General features: G+C 39.5%; 1 protein-coding gene across 7 annotated transcripts in view; it reads right to left on the bottom strand.

Moving 5' to 3' along the window:
* COL24A1 (collagen type XXIV alpha 1 chain) overlaps positions 1-19,860 on the bottom strand; it is a 246,903-nt gene that overhangs the window by 167,446 nt on the left and 59,597 nt on the right. For all 7 annotated transcript variants that reach the window (XR_012669701.1, XM_075131667.1, XM_075131669.1 and 4 more), the window contains 4 exons: positions 19,233-19,286; positions 8,525-8,569; positions 3,271-3,324; positions 1,949-1,993 (listed from right to left, as the gene is read on the bottom strand). Coding sequence is in view for 6 of the 7 variants with exons in the window: in XM_075131667.1 (XP_074987768.1) it covers positions 1,949-1,993; positions 3,271-3,324; positions 8,525-8,569; positions 19,233-19,286 (198 nt within the window). In the remaining variant the exon portion in view is untranslated. The remainder of the gene's footprint in view (positions 1-1,948; positions 1,994-3,270; positions 3,325-8,524; positions 8,570-19,232; positions 19,287-19,860) is intronic.

Genomic DNA, 19,860 nt, shown 5'->3' with positions numbered 1-19,860 from the left:
GATTGTATTGGGGGGAAAATAAGTTCCACGTACAGGGAGCTATCCTGGGAAATGTATTTTTTTAAAATTATGCTTAAAAAATCCACCCCCTAAAATGTAGTAATCATTTAAATTCCTGGCTCTTAAGATTTGAAAACTAACACTATGTCCTGAGAAATTTAAACCTCCTCTCAAATCTTCAATGGTTTGTATGTGCTATATTCCATTATATTGCTTCCAAAGCTCAGTTTCATTTTCACGGCTCTGCATATGTGACAGACATGTACAAATTCAATTGCAAATTGGCATAAACAAAAGTACAATGAAGTGATTCTACACATAGAGGCTCTGAGAGCGAATGTGCAAAGGCAGGAGCAGCATCTAATTACTGAAAAAAAAAATCGGTGTTTTCACTTCTATCTCTACAGTCCTTTGAATTTAATGAAATATCTTAACTCATTTTTTGAGGATCTTAGGAAGGACAATACTCTTCTTGGTACCCCACACATTAGGGAAAAATGCAGCTCTCTTTTCTTTCCCTGCATTGTCTTAAAACCCTTAAATAAGCAGGATGCAGAGCTATCATAGGAGTGCGTTCTAACCTTAAGAGCTCAAATTATATTGACATAACTGCATGAGTCAATGGCACAAAAACATGTTTCTGGGTCAACATTACAGGCAACATCTGACAGAAAGGATTATGTAGGAGACACCCTTTTGAAACATGACAGTCTGAGATTGCTCCAAAAATAACTCATACTAACAATGACAGTCATATGTGTGGGCAAAAATAATAACGAGCTTGTGGGCCACTTAGCGGAAAAGATTGTGATCACCTTTGTCTTATATAACAGGAGAAGGAGTTGGCTACAGGTTTAATGGAGAACTTTGGGGCAAGAAAAAAAGGAACAAATGTCTCAGGGTTGAGAGCCATGTGGGTGCAATATCTTTGGGACACAAGATCCTTACAAGCAAAGGAATCACCTCTCCCATCCTATAATGAAAACTGAATTTAAGAAGAACAAAGCTTAGACATTTCAAAAAGCTGTTGCAGATGAAGGCTTTAAATATCTGCAATAAAAGACACAAGTGCACAGATTCAGCAACATGATGGAGAAGTTGTAACAGAAGCTTGACAGCATCATAAGGTACACAGTATACTTCACAGAAACCTGTACGATAATGGAGTTGAGTAAGGATGAGGGTGGAATCAAAAACCTGAGAAATTTCTAGTGTAAAGCAATTACAAATCTCAGGTTGCAATACACAGTTAACATCATATTCACATGTGATCCAAGTCTGATGATCTGTTGAGGGCAGTGACCTCGAAAGAAATAAAATCTGATCTTTTTACATCTATAGGTGTGTATGTGTGAAAAGTAAAAACTTTTTTTCCCCTTTCTCCGTGAAACTTTACTCAAAAACAATCCAAGCAAAGCTTAAATTTTTAAAGGGCTCAGATTTGTACCCCTGGTCTTGGCTACAAAAGATATCAACTGAAATATTTTAGGATCTAGCAGAAGGTGACTCTCATATTCTTTATGTGACAAGATTGTTTCCTTCCATCAACCTCTGTCACCGTTGAAGATTACAAATGCCAGATCTGCCTTCACTCCTGACAGTTTCTACTACAGAAATAATGCTCCAGGCAGGAAACAGCCTTTTCCCCTCCACTCCCCTCCTTCGCTACCCCCACACTCTCATAGGGTTCTTTTTCTTTCTCTTCATGTCTGTATATGTTCCAAGTGAAGGAAGAGCAGCAAGATGAGATTATTCTGCACTGCTTGTAGGCATGAAAAAGAAATAAATCCTCAAATTTTTAATGAAATAGAGTTTGTCATTAACCAAGTCTGCAATAGACAGAGTGATTCAGTGGCTGTGCAACTGGCAATTCAATGAAATCTCTCAAGCATACTATATATATAAAAATACAGTCATGCATGCCATAATGCTTACAAATGTTACTTACTCTTACACCTTTAGGACCTGGGTTACCTTCTGGTCCAGCTAAACCCTAGTATAAAAAGACACGACTTTTACTTCATTTAAAATAAATGGAAATACTAGATTTAAAAGAATTATCACAATAATTGTTAATTTCCAAACTGGCAATGCACTTTTCATGATGGGTGCTATGTGAACCTCTAGACAGAGACTGCAACTTCCTTTATATTAAAGTTATTTCTTTTTGCAAAGTTCTTCCCAATCCAGTTCCACCCAATTGTGAACTTGACATTAAAAATAACTTCATGGAACTTTTCATAAACTTTTATATTGGAATGCAGTTCCAGTCATTTTCTAGCCAACATTAGAACAATAAGTTTATTTCAAAGCATTTTGTATTTTTAAATGTTGGCATGTTGTCATCCAGTCACTATATAAACTATTTACTAATGCTTTTTAATATATAGCCACTGTAAAATTGGTCTAGTAAACTGCTGAAATAGTTTAGAGAGCATGGGTCAAATTCAGCCCCTCAAGCAGGAATGACTCCATTGAAGTCAGTTGACAAACACAAGGACTGAATTTGGCTCATGTAATTTAAATGTGAGGAAAAGTGACTGACCTTTCATCTTAATGCACCAACAGCATATACTGAACTATCTATCTGTCCCAGGTATATAAAAATCAATATTACAAATGGCTTGCATTGATAGCAATTTGATGTTTTCATTGGTTCTCTTTCTCAATGAACTAAATGGAAAAAGCCCTTTAACATATTCTTTCCCCACATAAAAGTTAAAAAAATAGTTTCAGCAGTAAAAAAAAGAAGTGTAGGCAAATAAGTAGGAACGGTACTAGAGCAGAATGCTTCCTGTTTCTTCTGAACATTAAATACTAAAAGGTTGAAACAGACAGAGAGCAATTTGGTAACAAGGTATGTATGCACTAGAGGGACACAGAATAACTGTGTCTAACCCATTCAGAGCCCAATACTGAAGGCACAGTGTGCCAGATATCGTCCGTGAATGGCGCCTCTGAAAGGAGGCTTGTTTTAAGTATTAGTGATACAATGTCAGCCAACGCAGTGATGTCATCAGCAGTACCAGCAGATTTAGATATGGTTCTTTCAGAAACGACATCATTAATGCTACATGATGGCAGACAATCCTTTTGAGGTAGATGAGTTTGTCAAAACACTCCTTGCCAACAGACAGATCATGTACACTAGGCATCACTTTGAAAATTAACCCCAAAGAGAGGAAGGGAAACATATTTTAAACTAATGTATAGTACTGAACAGGTGCTTATAATAGGAAAACATATAATTCTATTGTATAGTTACTGCACCTGCCTGCCAGGGTAACCAAGTGAACCAGCATTGCCAGCCATTCCTGGAATTCCCTAAATTGAAAGCAAAAAAAAAGTAATCAGGTTTTGTGTATTTTTACCTGTTGATATCATGAAAGAGCTTTCTCCTAATGCAAGACTGTTTCTTGTGTAAGTTGCATAGGAAGCCCATAAAACCCACTCCTTATACATAATTAAAATTGGCATGATTACTTCCTTAGCAATGGTGCACACATTGCAAAAGCACCTAGGGTGGGGGAGGGAGAGGGAGGGAATTAGTCCAAAATGAAGTGAAGTACAAGGAAAAAAACCACTGATTCATGATGGAAAATTCTTAGACAATGTTTGGCAAAATCAGATATGCACAACAGGAGATGCCCTCAAGGGACAGGTATTTATGGTGCAGATAACCCAAGCTGACACTGATCTTGGCCGTATTATTAAAATTTTTACTTTTATGGAACAAATGTAAGAAGAATCGGAATGTCCTTGTATATCTGAATTTCCTTATATTGGTCTCAATGTGGGTATGCTAGGATAAGGTTAGAGTAACAGTGGATTAATAATGGGTACAGTAAACTCTTCCTTTTCCCCCTCTTCCTTCTCTAATCAAATCCAAAAGTGTTTTCCCCCCTAATAATTCTGTGTATTTGATTGTTTATTTTAAGAAAATTCTGCTTTTCTGAAATGGGCAAGTTCTTGGGTGCCAGGTGGTAAAGTTCATTGTTGAAGAACTGGACACCTGTTTGGTGAGCAACCTTTACTCAAGCAAGGTCCAGAACTAGACGAGATGTGATGAAGATAGTTAGGATGGGAGTGCACTTCATTAGCTGAGTGGTGACACTTAAACTATATCTGATCCTGTTAGTCCTTCAATTTAGGGAATAGTAAGTTCACTAAAAAATTTCAAACAAATGAACCAGTCCAAGGCATTGTCAACAGAGAGACAGGTTCTCTAATATCAACAATTTCCCAGTCATTATATCACATTACAGAGAATAAGAAACCTCTGAAACATTTAAAATGTCTTTCATAAATAAAAATGAATAATTAACTATAAACCAGGAGTTACCATCTTGACCCATTGTTGATAGTCAGATATAGTATATAAAAGCATAAGAAAGGCAGGAGACTCTCACAATATCTGCAAGGTACACTGTGTTATTTATTTTGGATAGAAAATATTTCATCATCATTGTATAAAATAAATTAATCTGAAATTAAGCAAAACATTTAAACATACGGCAAAACTTACCTTCCAACCTCTTCCAAAGTCTCCTGCCTCTTTTATGCTTTCATATGCTGAACTGCCCTTCCTGTATCTCATACTATGTCATCATGCTGGACTTCCTGCTGGGAAGTATCAGTAAAATGACAGCTCTCATTGCAAGACAACAGCATCATTCATGGTTATAAAGTCACTGAAATACCCACAGCTATGTAAAGAAAGTCCTTAAAATGTGTCTACATGCTATTGTAGACCCTAATACTGCAAAGGGATCAGCACGCTTAGACAATGGGACTCCATAATGGAGTAATGGTCAAGGTATGCAGGATTGGGGCCTAATTTAGTAAACATTTACTTAGTTACCAAAGGTGTCACAACTGCTGCAGTTTCCCTTGAATAAAGATTATTTAATTTCATTTTAATGCACAGAGTAGGAAATGGTTAACTTTGAAACATGATTTCATTAGGCATCTATTTATTTAAAACAAACAATTATCTATTCATTTAGCCAAATCTTCCTCACTTAGACCCTGATCCTGCAGACACATATACAAGGTGAATAGTCCCACTGACCAGTTCAGTGGGATTACGCTGCACAAATGTACTCAGATGTGTAGACCAGGGTATGCTCAAATGTGAGTTTGCAGTGTAGGGACTAAATGAGTATAATTTGGCTCATTTTTGGTTGTATAAATTCAGGGGCAGCACCTGCCTTTTCCCGGTGTGGGTGGCTGAGGTGGGCTAAACAGAAAATTGGGGGAGGTCGGCTGTGCAGAACTGCAGAAGAAAGGGCGGCAATGCCACACCATGCCACCCTTACTTCTGTGCTGCTGCTAGCTGTGGCAGTTCCTTCAGAGCTGGGTACCTGGCCAGCAGCCACCGCTCTCCAGCCGCCCAGGTCTGAAGACAGCACCGCCGTCAGCTGCAGCGGAGAAATAAGGGTAGCAATGCCGTATCATGCCGTCGTTATGTCTGCGTAATGTTTGACCTTTGCACTGGGAGGGGTGGCTGTGGTAAGGCTATGGTAAATTTTGGGGTGGCTATCGCCCCCACAACCCCCACCCCCCAGCACCACCCCTGTATAAATCAGCCTAAGGTAGTAAAAATATAACTGTTGCGGGAAAGTATAGGCAGATTAAACTGTTTTTTCCTCAAATGTATTGAAAGGTAGCTCAAACTCACATTGAGACTGAGGCTTTAATTTGCTTTACTGCTTCAAAATACTTAATTCATGCCACCCACAATTGAAAATGCATTGTTCTTAACTCCCTGGATTCCATGTTATGAAATGAAAGCCTCTGTCGCTTTTCAAAATCTAGCCTTGATATTTCAAAAATCCTTTTAGATCCACACACCTAAAAAGTTACTTACAATGACATGGTCAAATCTATCTTCAGAGTTCTTGTTTATCTGGGTTATTTTTCCCTTAAACACACAAGTTTCATTATTTGCAATGCCCTATGTGAAATCTGAAAACAAGAGGGGATCACGCACACAGAATCCGAGCCCAGGGATGACTGTCCACACCTGAATCTGCCCAATCTAAACAAAGGGGTCAACTGTACCCTGCCTCCACCAGCCATCCAGAGCATCCTTCATTGGGTGGGGAAACCATTACTGGGGAGGGTCCTTGCTGGTGCTGGAAAAGACATGCATCAGCCGCCGAAACACCTTGGAGAATCCACTAAAGAAGAGATATAAAGAGGCTGCAATAGCTTCGCCATATTTCCCATGCCCTGTATGAACCCACCTCATTGGGGATTCCATGGGTAGCCGTTGGTAAATGAAGCCCTGGCATTTCAATTTTGCAATGCCAGGGACCTGGGCATCTAGGCCTGGCCTCCAGGATTGGTGTTCATGGCAATATCAGCCAATCTAGACTAACCTCTGTCTCGGGAAACTCACGTAGTTTTCCTGACCCAATACCCACTCCTGCAGTTTATCCATTAGAGAAGCTGATTTGGCCCAACATTTCTGGACTGCAGGGCCCTTAGGAGGTCCATTCTTGATGTCAACCAGGAAGAAAACCAAAAGGTGCCACTGGCCAAAAATATTGAAAGAGAAGAAAATCATGGCACAGGTGCTGGAGGAAGTGAAGCCCCTTGGGATTCTCCAATGATCAGCTCCTCCTCAAAAGCCACTACTAAGATTTGGAATGAGAAGGAGGTAAGAAGTTAGAATGTCACCATATTTCCCTCCACCCCTGTCTCTCCTTAGCTAATTTTATGTTTAAACAAACCAAGTCCCTAGGGAAGGCTTAGAGATTGTCCAACCTTTCCACCCATTGTCATGTGGGAGCCACACTAATGCAAGATCAGGACTTCCTCCATGAGCTACATGCAGCTGGTTTGAGTGAGGAAAAATAATCCCAGGCATCAGAAGTCATGAATGTGGGAAGCAAAAGTTATTTTGCATAAGTGCCGTGCCTCCAAGTTGGTTCTGCTTTCCATGATTTCTTTCATCCTCTTGGCATATATGGGAGGTTGATTATTCTCTGAATAGGCTGGTCTGCCATGGAACCAGGATCCAGGGTCTCCTAAAGCTTGAAACAATTCAGAGGGCTGTGGATATTTTTGGCTGAATCAGGTCTCAAAAATTCCAAGTGCAAATCAAGACAAAAAACCCAAAGAGCAACAAATCATTTTAATTTACTCTTTGTTCTTTTTAAAAACCTTGCTTGCACTCCCAGTTGTGCTTCACTCTCAAGTAATTCCACATTTGATATATTTACAGTAACTTTTTTCTTTGTTTAGAGGTTTATGGAAATTCCAGCCAACAAGTGGATACTTTGAACTTCACAAAGTCTGTTGCTACTGACATGCAAAATGACTATCATTGTCCTGACTCTTTCCAGGCCATCCTCTACAATTACGTTTCTCCTTGTCACAGTCCTTAAAATAGGAGCAGTCAGAACAGGCTGTGGAACAAAAGTATTTTCCCAAATTTTTATAAATGAGTTTTAAATATTTCCAAAATAATATAACAGACTATGAATAATAATTATTTATAACAATAGTATGGGTTTGTTGAGATGAGGTCAGACGGTCTTCAGTACTGCTGGGCAAACAGTAATTTCACATTGAGGTCTAATGTATCAGATTATATTCAAGAGAATTCACACACTTGCATATTTAGTGCCAAAATTATTCCTCTGATGTCAATCTCAATCTCAATCTCTCTCTCTCTCTCTCTCTCTCTCACACACACACACACACACACAGAGTTACCCTCTTGTTTTCATGACTTGTTAATCACTTTTCACCAGCTCCTTCATTGGTTCTCAGGTCCTGCAGTTAACAATGCTGTTCTTCTGAACAACTCTGATAATTAATTCTCTTGCAGAAAGATGCCAGAGGCCAAGGGACTGAACTTTCACGACTGCCCTCACTTCATTTGGTTTCTTGGAGTAGAGCTCAGTTAAAGTTTTGAACAGGTAAAATCTATTTTTTTACTTTTTGTTTTTGACTTCTCCTCTGGTCACTACTATTGTTAGGTCATGATTATTCATTCAGCATTGACAGTGCATTCAGTACTGTATACAACAGAGAAAAACTTGACTCCTGTTCCAAGGTTATTACAGATGACCGTCATGGCCCCTTATCTTTAGGGAGGAGTAACAAGTATCTACCTCTGAAACTCACATGAAGGATACTTTAAGAAAGCAACACACAGTCCCTTCCCATCTCCCCATCCAGAAATTAAGCATGCATTGTCAAGTCTCAGTCAGTAAGGTTTTGAAAGAGACTGAATTGCCTCCTAAAACATTACAAAACACATTTCTGCCATGCCACCAGACTAGTTGGAGAAAACAAGTTCGTCTGTTATGTTTTATCTCGGCCCTTAAACCATACCCATCTCCATGGCAACTAAGTACCTGGTCAAGAATGAAATCTATTGAGTATTTCTTCAGCCAGTCAGCAATTGAAAGAAATTATTTGATATACACATTTAAAGTCATGATCCTTAATTGTACTTAACATGCTTTGTACAATGTGTATCAGCTGTTACAGTGCCTTCACCACTCACTTGCTCGCCTTGTGGACCTGGTGGCCCTGGATAGCCTTTGTGACCCTGCAGGTAGAAGAGATAAACAGGTGCTGTAATGAATACATGCAGATATGCAAGATGCAGCTTTGGGGGGTCTTGATTTCCCCCTCCCCGCTTTATATTTTTCTTCAGCAAAGAACAATTTTGCAATCTCTCTTTCTCTGTGACATCCACATGGCTTAATTTCAGTAGCTGATGCGGGAGGAGGGAGAAAGAGAAACTTAGCTTAGCATAGATGATTTCTAGCTATGCCTGCTAAACTTGCACCAGTAGTCCCAGATTTGTGTAAGCTTAAATAACACGTAGACAAAATGCCTTTAGCAACAATCAGCTTGTAATTATTGCAAAGCTGGATTTAGTCCAGACTGTTTCCCCATTCCAAATCTTTGTCATAACACTATCTCTGAATGCGCCAGTTCAACGGAGTTAAGCATAACAAGAAGGTCATTGCAAAGAGTTCCAAGAAGCTCTCTAGGAAAAGATAACTGTAAGAAAACAAAAGATTTCTCTTATATGGACTTAATTTTTTTTAATACTCCGTATTATGATGATAGTTTTGCACAAGTAAATGAAACTACCACCTTCCTGACACTGAAGAAAGTCTTCCAGATTATCCTGGCATCTTTAAATCATCAAAGTTTACCATTTCCCCTCTTTATATTGAGCATTATGATGATGATGGTTTGCCTGTACAGATGGTGGGTGAAATCCTGGCCATGTCGAAGTCAAGAGGAGTTCTGTCCATGATTTCAATATTGCCAAAATTTCATCTGGTGCCTCAAGTTTCGGTTTGGTTTCTACACCATGCCAAGAGCTTTGCTACAACAAACTAAACAGCATTACCTAACATGAAATTATAAAAGAGGAGTAATTTTGTTCAGTAATAGTTTTAAATAATGAAAAAGAATCATATCTGTTAAGCTTCAAACTTTGCAATTTTAGCATTATACAGTTGCTTGGGAAATAACGTTAGTCCCAAGGACATGCTCATTAAAAAACCTAGAGGCTCCATTTTCTCCAAACCAGTGTTGCAGGTATTCCCTTACATCTTGCTAAACACTCACACAGCATTGCTAACTTGCTTTAAAGTTTAGATATTACAGTAAAGCAGACGCAAACAACAATCATCTGCAAATCACAAGCTGCAGAGCGTATTTCAACCATACATCTGAGTGTGTCTACACAGTCCACAGAAGCAAGCCTCCCAGCCCAAGTCAACAGACTCAGGTTAATGGGCCTCATGCTAGTGCTCTAAAGATAGCTGTGTAGACAGAGCTTTGAAGTTGCACTTCCACCCCCTTTCCAGGCCTCAGAGCCCAAGGGCTTGTTTTCACTGTGGGGATAAGTTGACCTAAGTTACGCTACTTCAGTTATGTGAATAACGTAGCTGGAGTCAATGTAGCTATGGTCGACTTATCCTGGTGTCTTCACTGTGCTGTGTTGACAGGAGACACTCTGGTCGATTTCCCTAAATCTTCTTGGGGAACTGGAATACCGGGGTTGACCGGAGAGTGCTCTGCCATTGATTTAGTGGGTCTTCACTAGACCCACTAAATTTATCCCTGTTGCATCAATTGCAGCAGCATTGATCTCCCCACAGTGAAGACCAACCCTGAGCTCCAGCTGGACCCGGCTGCAAGTTCAAAAGTGGCAAAAAATAGTCTACACAGCTATTTTTAGAGCACTAGCAAGAGACCCACTAGTCTGTGGCATAGGTATGGGAGAGCGGGTCTTGGACAAACGGGCTGAGAGGGACTGCCTAATTAACATGCCAAGGCATGCTTTAGAAATGCTGTTGGTAAGATCATTAAATTTAAATTAAAGACAAAAGCATGATTAATGACTGCAATGCAAACCTGGAGGGCAAAGCAGTAACACTTTCTTAGGAATTATGTGTAGAATTTTCAAAAGCACCTTAAAAGGACATAAGTTATTTAGGAGCCAAAGTCCCACTGATAGACTTTCAGAGGGATTTGGGTCCTAAGTGGTTTAAGCATTTTTGAGAACAACCCTACATCTTGGTTTTAAAGGATCTTTTAGAATAGGTGCTTACAGAGGAAATGTTCAAATGTTTTAATATCTGGACCAGGAAAAAAGGGAACTACGTTTGTTTTGAGCTAAAAGGAAAGTATGTGTAAAAAGAAAAGCTAATAATATCTGTAGGTTGATTGGAGGATAAGATACTCCCCAAATTCTAATGAAGACGCTCACATTTGGACTTCAAAGGCAAAAACAGAAATGGAAGGGCTTGAGCTCCTGGTTACACCAGCACACCCACTTTGTGGGCATGTTATTGGCACTCAGAGTGACAAGAGTGCTTTGGTCTCTGAGAGAGAAAGGACTCTACTGCCTAATGGAGTAATGTAGCCTCGTCTTCGTAAGCGGCCACGTTTAAGGGGCTGTTATTTACTATATGTTTGTACAGTACCTAGCACAATGGAGCCTCAACCTTGCTAAGGCCTCTTAACATTATATCAATATAAATATTAAACAACAACAACATTGGGAGCTCAGCAGTGTTTTCCATTGTTTCCATAGAAATTCCAGTGGCATAGGGTTGGGGCAGTTGCTGGCTGGTTACAGCAGCCTCCCAAGAGAGACAGAGGAATGGGCAGGTAATTACAGGAATGCAGGAGGATTTGGTCTTCTCTGAACAGTGCCAAAGAAGAGTTGAAAAAAGCCACTGTAGGCACGTGGTGAGCACAACGAGCTATACGACTGTAGGCGTTTTTACAGAAACCTTTGCCATGGGTGCCATGGGAATGAAGAACTGCTTTGCAAATAGAACTAATACCAGCATTTAGATCTAAATCAATATTAAAAACTGGACACAAATCAACACATAAATGGAAAAGCTGAAACAGCTGGACAGTTGTTTTCCAAAATGTTAAGAAGGTCAAAGAACAATGCAGCAATATAGATGAATGACATACATGACACAATACCATTCTTATTCCTCTATGACAAATAGTGTATGGACTAAAAGTGGCATAAAATTAATCCTATGTCAGCATAATGACGGGAACAAAAATGTAAAAGAAATAAGCTCATCCCATTCTTGCTATTCTCTCATGACTGCAATCCTGCTGTCCTCTTCTGAGGCTGGATCAGACCCATAACACATAACCCACAAACACCACAAGACACAATGTACTCATCAACTCCACATTTTCACCATCTGACACAATTTTGAAACACTTATTTGGTCTCCATGCACCCTCAGATTAGAAATGTGTTTGGTTTCTTTGTAGATCCAGCGTTTCTTGTCTGTGAGGCATGTAAATAATATAAATCAGAGTCTCTGGCTAGCACGTGCTACCTGTAGTATTATAATGACAGAAGGCTTCACCCTCACTCCAGCCCTGGGTTTTTGTTTTGTTTTTTTACACCAGCCTGGTGTCAGGGCTACACAGTGCATTAGTCTCACAAGAGGGGTGTTCGTTCTAATGTGTGCTACTGAGTTGTGCACTAACTGGCCTGTGTGGACCCTGCTGACATGCACTAAAAGCTCCCTAGTGCACATTAATGTAGGCCCTTTTCAAATAGCACTATCGTAACATGCACTAGAGAACTTTTAGTGAACTCGAGCAGGATCCACATGGGCCAGTGAGTGTGAAACATTCTAGTGCACACTGGAATTGATACCCCTGTAGTGGGTAGTGAAGCCCTTAGATTCTCAAACTCCCAGGATTCAATATTTCAAGGGTAAAAATAAAGATTTACTTCCTTTAAGAAAATAGGCCTGTGTCTCATCTCATTGGTATAAATCAGGAGTAACTGCACTGAAGTCCTGGTGCCTGGGGAGAGTCGGTCTTTGTGTCTCCAATGGATGAGGCTGTTCTAAGGTTTCTATCATGGGCCCAAGCATCACATTGCCTCCAAATAGTTGCTTTTCAATACCTCTGAACACTCCTGCATGGATTTTCCAGGCACATTCTACATGTAGGAGGTCTTATTTCATGTCTAACTACTAAAATAATGCTGTTATCATGCTTCCGTTCATAGGACTTATTAAAGGAAAATGCCCATGATTACTCAAAATTTCAGAAACCTACAATCCTGTATCGAAAACAATGGGAGTGTCTACTTTAACAAGCTAATGTGGTATTTTACGACAATATCCAACACTGAATCCATAGCAGCTTCTCTCTTCCCTGATCAGGCAGGAAACTCAATTAACTGAGATGGAAAGAGTTCCTTGCTCACTGATATCAATGAGGAAAGCAATAATGTTTTTAGGTGGCAATGAAGTTTGGTTTGAAATCTTTTGTCTGTTTGTTTGCTACATTTGATAGATGTACATTTTGTACAGCAATAACATACACCCTGAGAACGAGTGCTCATATGGGAGCCTTTCCCCTTCACATGCTTTGCAGGGGATGGGAAAGAGGTTGAAAGGAGGGGTCTCCTCTCTTTATGGTCTAACTCCACAGTTAATCTAAGGCTTAGTCTACACTAAAGTTTTGCCTACCTACGTCGCCTCGGAGCATTAAAAAATAATCATACCCCCAGCCGACATAGCTATGCCTGCAAAACCCCGCAGTGTAGATGCAACTATCTAAACAGAAGAATGCTTTTGTCACATAACTAATGTCATTTGGGGAGGTGATGCAGCTATGCTGGCAGAAGAACTCCTTTTGCCGACATACACTGTCTCTCTACTAAGGCGCTTTGCCAGTACAGCCATGCCGGCACAGCTCTACCAGCAAAGGCTCTGCAGTGCCGACAAGCCCTGGAACTAATCTGAAAGGTAAGTATCTTGCTCTTTATATTACTGCTGCAACCAGACCTTCACTTTAACATGGAACCAACAAAGAATCTGAGAAGGGCAGCGGGCCTAATATTGCTGTCACACCACTTTTACACTAATGTAATTCTGTTAGCTTTATTGGTGTTGATCCTGATTTATAACTGGTGCACAAGAGGAAAGAATCAGGTCCAGTGTATCTAACAGGGAGGAGCAATCAAAAGCTAATTTACATGAATGCCATAGCAAGTTTCAGTGAAAGTTTTAGAGTTGTTATAATGAAGAGAGAAGCCTCTCCCTTTCTTCCCTGCCTAGCCCAGACGCTGAAGGGCAAGATACTTAGGTAGCAGAAAACGTGCCTCTACTTAGGGAGAGGTGATCCACATTATTTATCTTCACATGTAAATCCTAGACCATATCTTCCTGGTAAAAAATAAAGCCAGTTTAAGGCAAAAGTACATTTATGAGATATCAACGTATTATATTTTAAACATATGTCAAAACTTATCTAAAACAGCATTCAAAGGAGAGTGCTTATCCCTTTGAAATCAATGGAAGAATTTCTCTCATTTAATCAAACTTCATTCTTATCTAGGAAAATAACACTCTTTGTGAAATAAACTCAGCCATTCACTACCATAGAAATGTGGAAATTTCCACAGATATTTATTATTTGTTCACCAACATATTATGAACTCTCCTGCTACTGACAGGTTTCAGAGTAACAGCCGTGTTAGTCTGTATTCGCAAAAAGAAAAGGAGTACTCGTGGCACCTTAGAGACTAACCAATTTATTTGAGCATAAGCTTTCGTGAGCTACAGCTCACTTCATCGGATGCATACTGTGGAAATTGTAGAAGATCTTTTTATATACACAGAAAGCATGAAAAAATACCTCCTCCCACCCCACTCTCCTGCTGGTAATAGCTTATCTAAAGTGATCACTCTCCTTACAATGTGTATGATAATCAAGTTGGGCCATTTCCAGCACAAATCCAGGTTTTCTCACACACACGCCCCCCCACACAAACCCACTCTCCTGCTGGTAATAGCTTATCTAAAGTGACCACTCTCCTTACAATGTGTATGATAATCAAGTTGGGCCATTTCCAGCACAAATCCAGGTTTTCTCACACACACGCCCCCCCACACAAACCCACTCTCCTGCTGGTAATAGCTTATCTAAAGTGACCACTCTCCTTACAATGTTTATGATAATCAAGGTGGGCCATTTCCAGCACAAATCCAGGTTTTAACAAGAACGTCTGGGGGGGGGGGGTAGGAAAAAACAAGGGGAAATAGGTTACCTTGCATAATGACTTAGCCACTCCCAGTCTCTATTCAAGCCTATGTTAATTGTATCCAATTTGCAAATGAATTCCAATTCAACAGTTTCTCCCTGGAGTCTGGATTTGAAGTTTTTTTGTTGTAATATAGCAACTTTCATGTCTGTAATCGCGTGACCAGAGAGACTGAAGTGTTCTCCAACTGGTTTATGAATGTTATAATTCTTGACATCTGATTTGTGTCCATTTATTCTTTTACATAGAGACTGTCCAGTTACAGTCTCTACGTAAAAGAATAAATGGACACAAATCAGATGTCAAGAATTATAACATTCATAAACCAGTCGGAGAACACTTCAGTCTCTCTGGTCACGTGATTACAGACATGACAGTCTCTACATAAAAGAATAAATGGACACAAATCAGATGTCAAGAATTATAACATTCATAAACCAGTCGGAGAACACTTCAGTCTCTCTGGTCACGCGATTACAGACATGAAAGTTGCTATATTACAACAAAAAAACTTCAAATCCAGACTCCAGGGAGAAACTGTTGAATTGGAATTCATTTGCAAATTGGATACAATTAACTTAGGCTTGAATAGAGACTGGGAGTGGCTAAGTCATTATGCAAGGTAACCTATTTCCCCTTGTTTTTTCCTACCCCCCCCCCCCACGTTCTTGTTAAATCCTGGATTTGTGCTGGAAATGGTCCACCTTGATTATCATACACATTGTAAGGAGAGTGGTCACTTTAGATAAGCTATTACCAGCAGGAGAGTGGGTTTGTGTGTGTGGGGGGGGGGTGTGAGAAAACCTGGATTTGTGCTGGAAATGGCCCAACTTGATTATCATACACATTGTAAGGAGAGTGATCACTTTAGATAAGCTATTACCAGCAGGAGAGTGGGGTGGGAGGAGGTATTTTTTCATGCTTTCTGTGTATATAAAAAGATCTTCTACAATTTCCACAGTATGCATCCGATGAAGTGAGCTGTAGCTCACGAAAGCTTATGCTCAAATAAATTGGTTAGTCTCTAAGGTGCCACAAGTACTCCTTTTCTCTTGCTACTGCTCCTCTTTTTTGTATGGATGCTTCAAACAAACATACCAGACCTCAGAGGACTGACAACGATACAATACTCTGTTCTTGTTCACACAAGTATAAATTTGGAGACCATGAAGTAACGATGAAGTGAGCTGTAGCTCACGAAAGCTTATGCTCAAATAAATTGGTTAGTCTCTAAGGTACCACAAGTCCTCCTTTTCTTTTTGCAGATACAGACTAACACGGCTGCTACTCTGAAACCTGTCATACTGACCTCATTAGAGATACTCTGGATTTGCAAAGGTGTAGTTGGGCAAAAATTGGCCCTGCAAAATAAACATGTTGCAGGCAGTAGAAATATGTAGTCAATGGCAACACAATAAACTATTAAGACAAGGACACACATGCACAGATGGTGGGTACCGTACAGGATTACCATAGAATAGTGCAGCATTTTTAAAAGAGATCTCTCAAGGAAACTCTACTAACGCAGTCTCTCATTTCTACTAACCTCTTCCCCATCTGTGCTAAATCCCGACATTCAGGAAACCAAAACCAAGAGCAAATAGCACATGACTAATCACAAACCATCTTCATTCAAAAATTAAAAATTTAATATGAATGTAGACCCCAACATTTTCACAATCATTGTAACAGTGCACACTATTGCATAAGTACTGCACAAAATTTCACAAAAGTTCCAAATCAGACAAATTTTGATGAAAAAAATCCTATTGTTTTATCCACAACTTTGAGCAGGTCTAATTATGCCCAGGAGAGGGCAGTAGTAGGCATTATGCAGCCAGCATGTTACCAATGAAATATTCAATTCCACCATTAAAATTAAGGGAAAATGACTATTCAAATCTCCTGTGCTCCTTTGAAAGTGTCAGCTTACGAATCCTTCAGGAAAACAATGAAGGTCAATGAGAAAAAGGGCATTTACCAAGAAATGGGCATAAATAAATTGGTATTATTCTACCTAAAAGGGAGACCTGAAATAGTGCAAGAGCTACTCCACATTAAAACTTATGTCACAGTTTAAATGCTGATCATTTTACTGAAGATCCATCTACAGGAAGATAAAAATCAGAGCCAGCTGCCAAAATCAAATAGGACTTAGGAAGCAATGAATTTATGGATTTTTTTGTCTTCTTTACAGTTAGGTGATAAAGGAATTATGTTACTCATTTATACACACCTCAGCAGTTCCCCAACAGCATTTAACAAAATCAAATATAAAGTAACAAAAGAGAATGTTTGTTTTTTTCCCCCAAGGATTCCCCTGTTTTCCTAACTGGATTATTGCACAATTTGCACACACTCTGAATGAGTTTCCAAAATGAAAACAAGCTACCAACTCAACTGAAGTCTGAAAACACGTTCAAAATCTTGGGTATATCTGGTAATGATATGGAAAGATCAAGCATCTTAAAACTGCAAAGCTTGGACTTAGGTCCATTAAACATCAAGCATAAAATACTTTTTAGTATTTACAGGTGTAACATAATTCATGGACTCAGTGATTTTACAAGATTAGATCAGACTGGAGTTTTCTGAAATGTGGTTCCAGTTAGTGTCTACTCTCTACATGAGGTGGAAACAAAGAGTAAAAGTGCCAATAATCAGATGAACACCATCACCCCTAGCTTGTATTGTAGACATAGCTTAACATGATTTTATTGAAAATTAAGCAGAAACTGCTTTGCTTGTCCAAGCAAAACTGTGAACCTGATAATATAGTAAAGCAGTATATGTTTTGGGACTCAGAAGATGCCACAGCTCTGCTGGTGACAATTGGTGATAATAAGCAGGCTACCAGATAAATCTCTGACTTGGATAAGAACAGATGCTGCTGGAAGGAATTTCCCCACATAAGAAATGAACATTTTAGTCAGACCTTTAAAATTGGGTTAATTTTGATAAATCCCAGAAAGTCTGTGGACAAGTGAAATACATTTCCTAGGAGCTTTTAAACTAATTTTGCAACATCTTCCTTTTTTGGGTTACAAAGAGTAAATTTATGCTTTTGGTCAACACAAGAAAAGTGAATTAAACCAAATCAGACGTAGGCCACTTTAATTCTGAATGAGAGAGTCCATACAGGGGTTTAATGAAGTTTAACTAATCCACTTTAAATTCACATCTTTAGTTAATTCACATTAATTTTCCCTGAGTGGCCCTGTATAGACAAGGCTTCTAACTTCCTATCCATTACTGAACCCAATTAAACAATATTTTTGTGGTTTTCAAAATAATTTATATATTCATTCCACCCTTCTTCTCCAGCTTTATGTCTATGTACTCTCCCTATAACTCACTCCACTCCTACAATCTTGGCATCCCTTTTGTCCCCTTTCCTGAATACTTCTTTGTTTGCCCCACGTTAATGGACTGTTAAGGCCTGGGTAGTTTCTTAAATGGAGTATGGGGTTTTTATTTCTTAGAGTACTTTGACATTTCTCCTAGTGAAGAAATAATTATGTGAATATTAGGTGGCTTCCAAAATCTAAACTTATTTCACTTGGCTTCAAGGCAAGAGTTTTAGCTGCTCTGACACACATCTTTGAAAAACATCCAATTTTGTGGTGCTGAAAGACTGAGCTCCATTGCTAACACTGAATGAATTAACACATGATTCGGTGAACGAATTAATGAATAGAAAAGAGGTGGCCAGTCCTGAAACTGAGAATAAAGTGGGATTCACTCATTTAAAATATCAATGTCTTCCAGGCAGGAGTATATTTATTGAAGCTCAAAGGAGCTCATGATACCAGAGCAGAAACATAGCAAGCTTTTCAGAGTAGCGCACCATTTGGGAGTGACCATAAAAAACTTCTAATTTACATTGTGCTCACTACATTTTAAATTAATTTAGTACTCAGGAAAGGCTCTGGATGGACCACATAGGGACCGAAGTCTTATACTTATCCACAGTATGGACAGAAGCAGTACATGTACCATAGCCTCACTTAGATCAAGGCTCCTGAGTTTCGGACAGGTTTCATACTGGCCCTACCTAGATCAGACAAGCAGTGAAAGGGAAGATTTCAGCATTACCATCGTCTTTGCCAGTAGCAGAGTGTGCACTGAACCTGGAAGTATTGCTTACATAGGAAAGCGAACAGGCTGACATGGAGGTGCATTTCAGCTATGCTTCCACTACTGGCTAACAGGGAACACTGCCTGCTGACTTCCCATCCACTTCCTGATATTAAAGCTGGAACTTTTGAAGTAGGTGTGGGGCAATGGAAAGAGGATGGTGGGGCTTCTTGTGGTTTAGGTTGACCTTTCTCCTACACAGATTGGCTTGTTATTGAGCTCTGTAACTTGCACAGCTTGGGAGAATCTGTTATTTTCCAGACTGGGCCCATCCTGAAAAAGAGGCACATGCAGTATATGATCTGTGGCTCAGATTCAGTCCTGCCTGTTGGGTTTTGATAGCTGACCATTGTAAATTTCAAATGGTAAGAAATTTCCAAAGACAGACTATGCAGCTCAAACTTGGAGAGCCCCGATTATGCAGACCCCCCACCCCCCCACGGATTTCCCGTGGACTTACACTCGAGAGCTGAATACAAAAATTTAAAAAAAAAAATCTTACCTTCTGACCTTTGATACCAGGAGGGCCAAGTAAGCCTCTTGGACCTGGGTCACCCTGTACAACACAGTAAGGTAGAATCATTTCATTTTATTATAATATTTGAAAAGACTTAAACACCTGGGAAGCAGTAAATTCTCTTTATCCCTGGACATTTAAAATGGAATAGACTCAACAACAACAACATTTATTTCAGGATCTCAGAATATCTACATTTTAGCCAGCTTAAGTCGGACTGAAGTGGTTACATGGGTCTTTGTGCGGCCTTTGCCCAGAGGTGAATTTCACTCCAAGTGAGTAGTTTTTAATTATTTCTCAACATTCAATTTGTTCATATCAGATCCATTTCCCCAATGTTACATGTTTCTTGCACTGGAAAAAAAAATGGCTGCTACATTTAGTTTCCATACAAACCTGCAAGTAACAAATGAAACAAATGAACCTAAAAAGGTTTTCTGGGGGAAGTATTCCAAATATTTTCTAAATGTAAATGTCATTAAATCTGTTTGGAAACAGTGAACTGGCAATTTTTTTCATTCAGCACGATGGGCCAAAGTCAGAGGTATTGTAGGCTGTGTACATTTAGACTGTGCTGTAGCTATGACACTGTAACCCCACAGTGCAGTTGCAG

The sequence above is a fragment of the Caretta caretta genome, chromosome 8 (assembly GCF_965140235.1).
Source record: "Caretta caretta isolate rCarCar2 chromosome 8, rCarCar1.hap1, whole genome shotgun sequence".
Classification (NCBI taxonomy): Eukaryota; Metazoa; Chordata; order Testudines; family Cheloniidae; genus Caretta; species Caretta caretta.
This window is presented reverse-complemented; position numbering and strand designations above follow the sequence as displayed.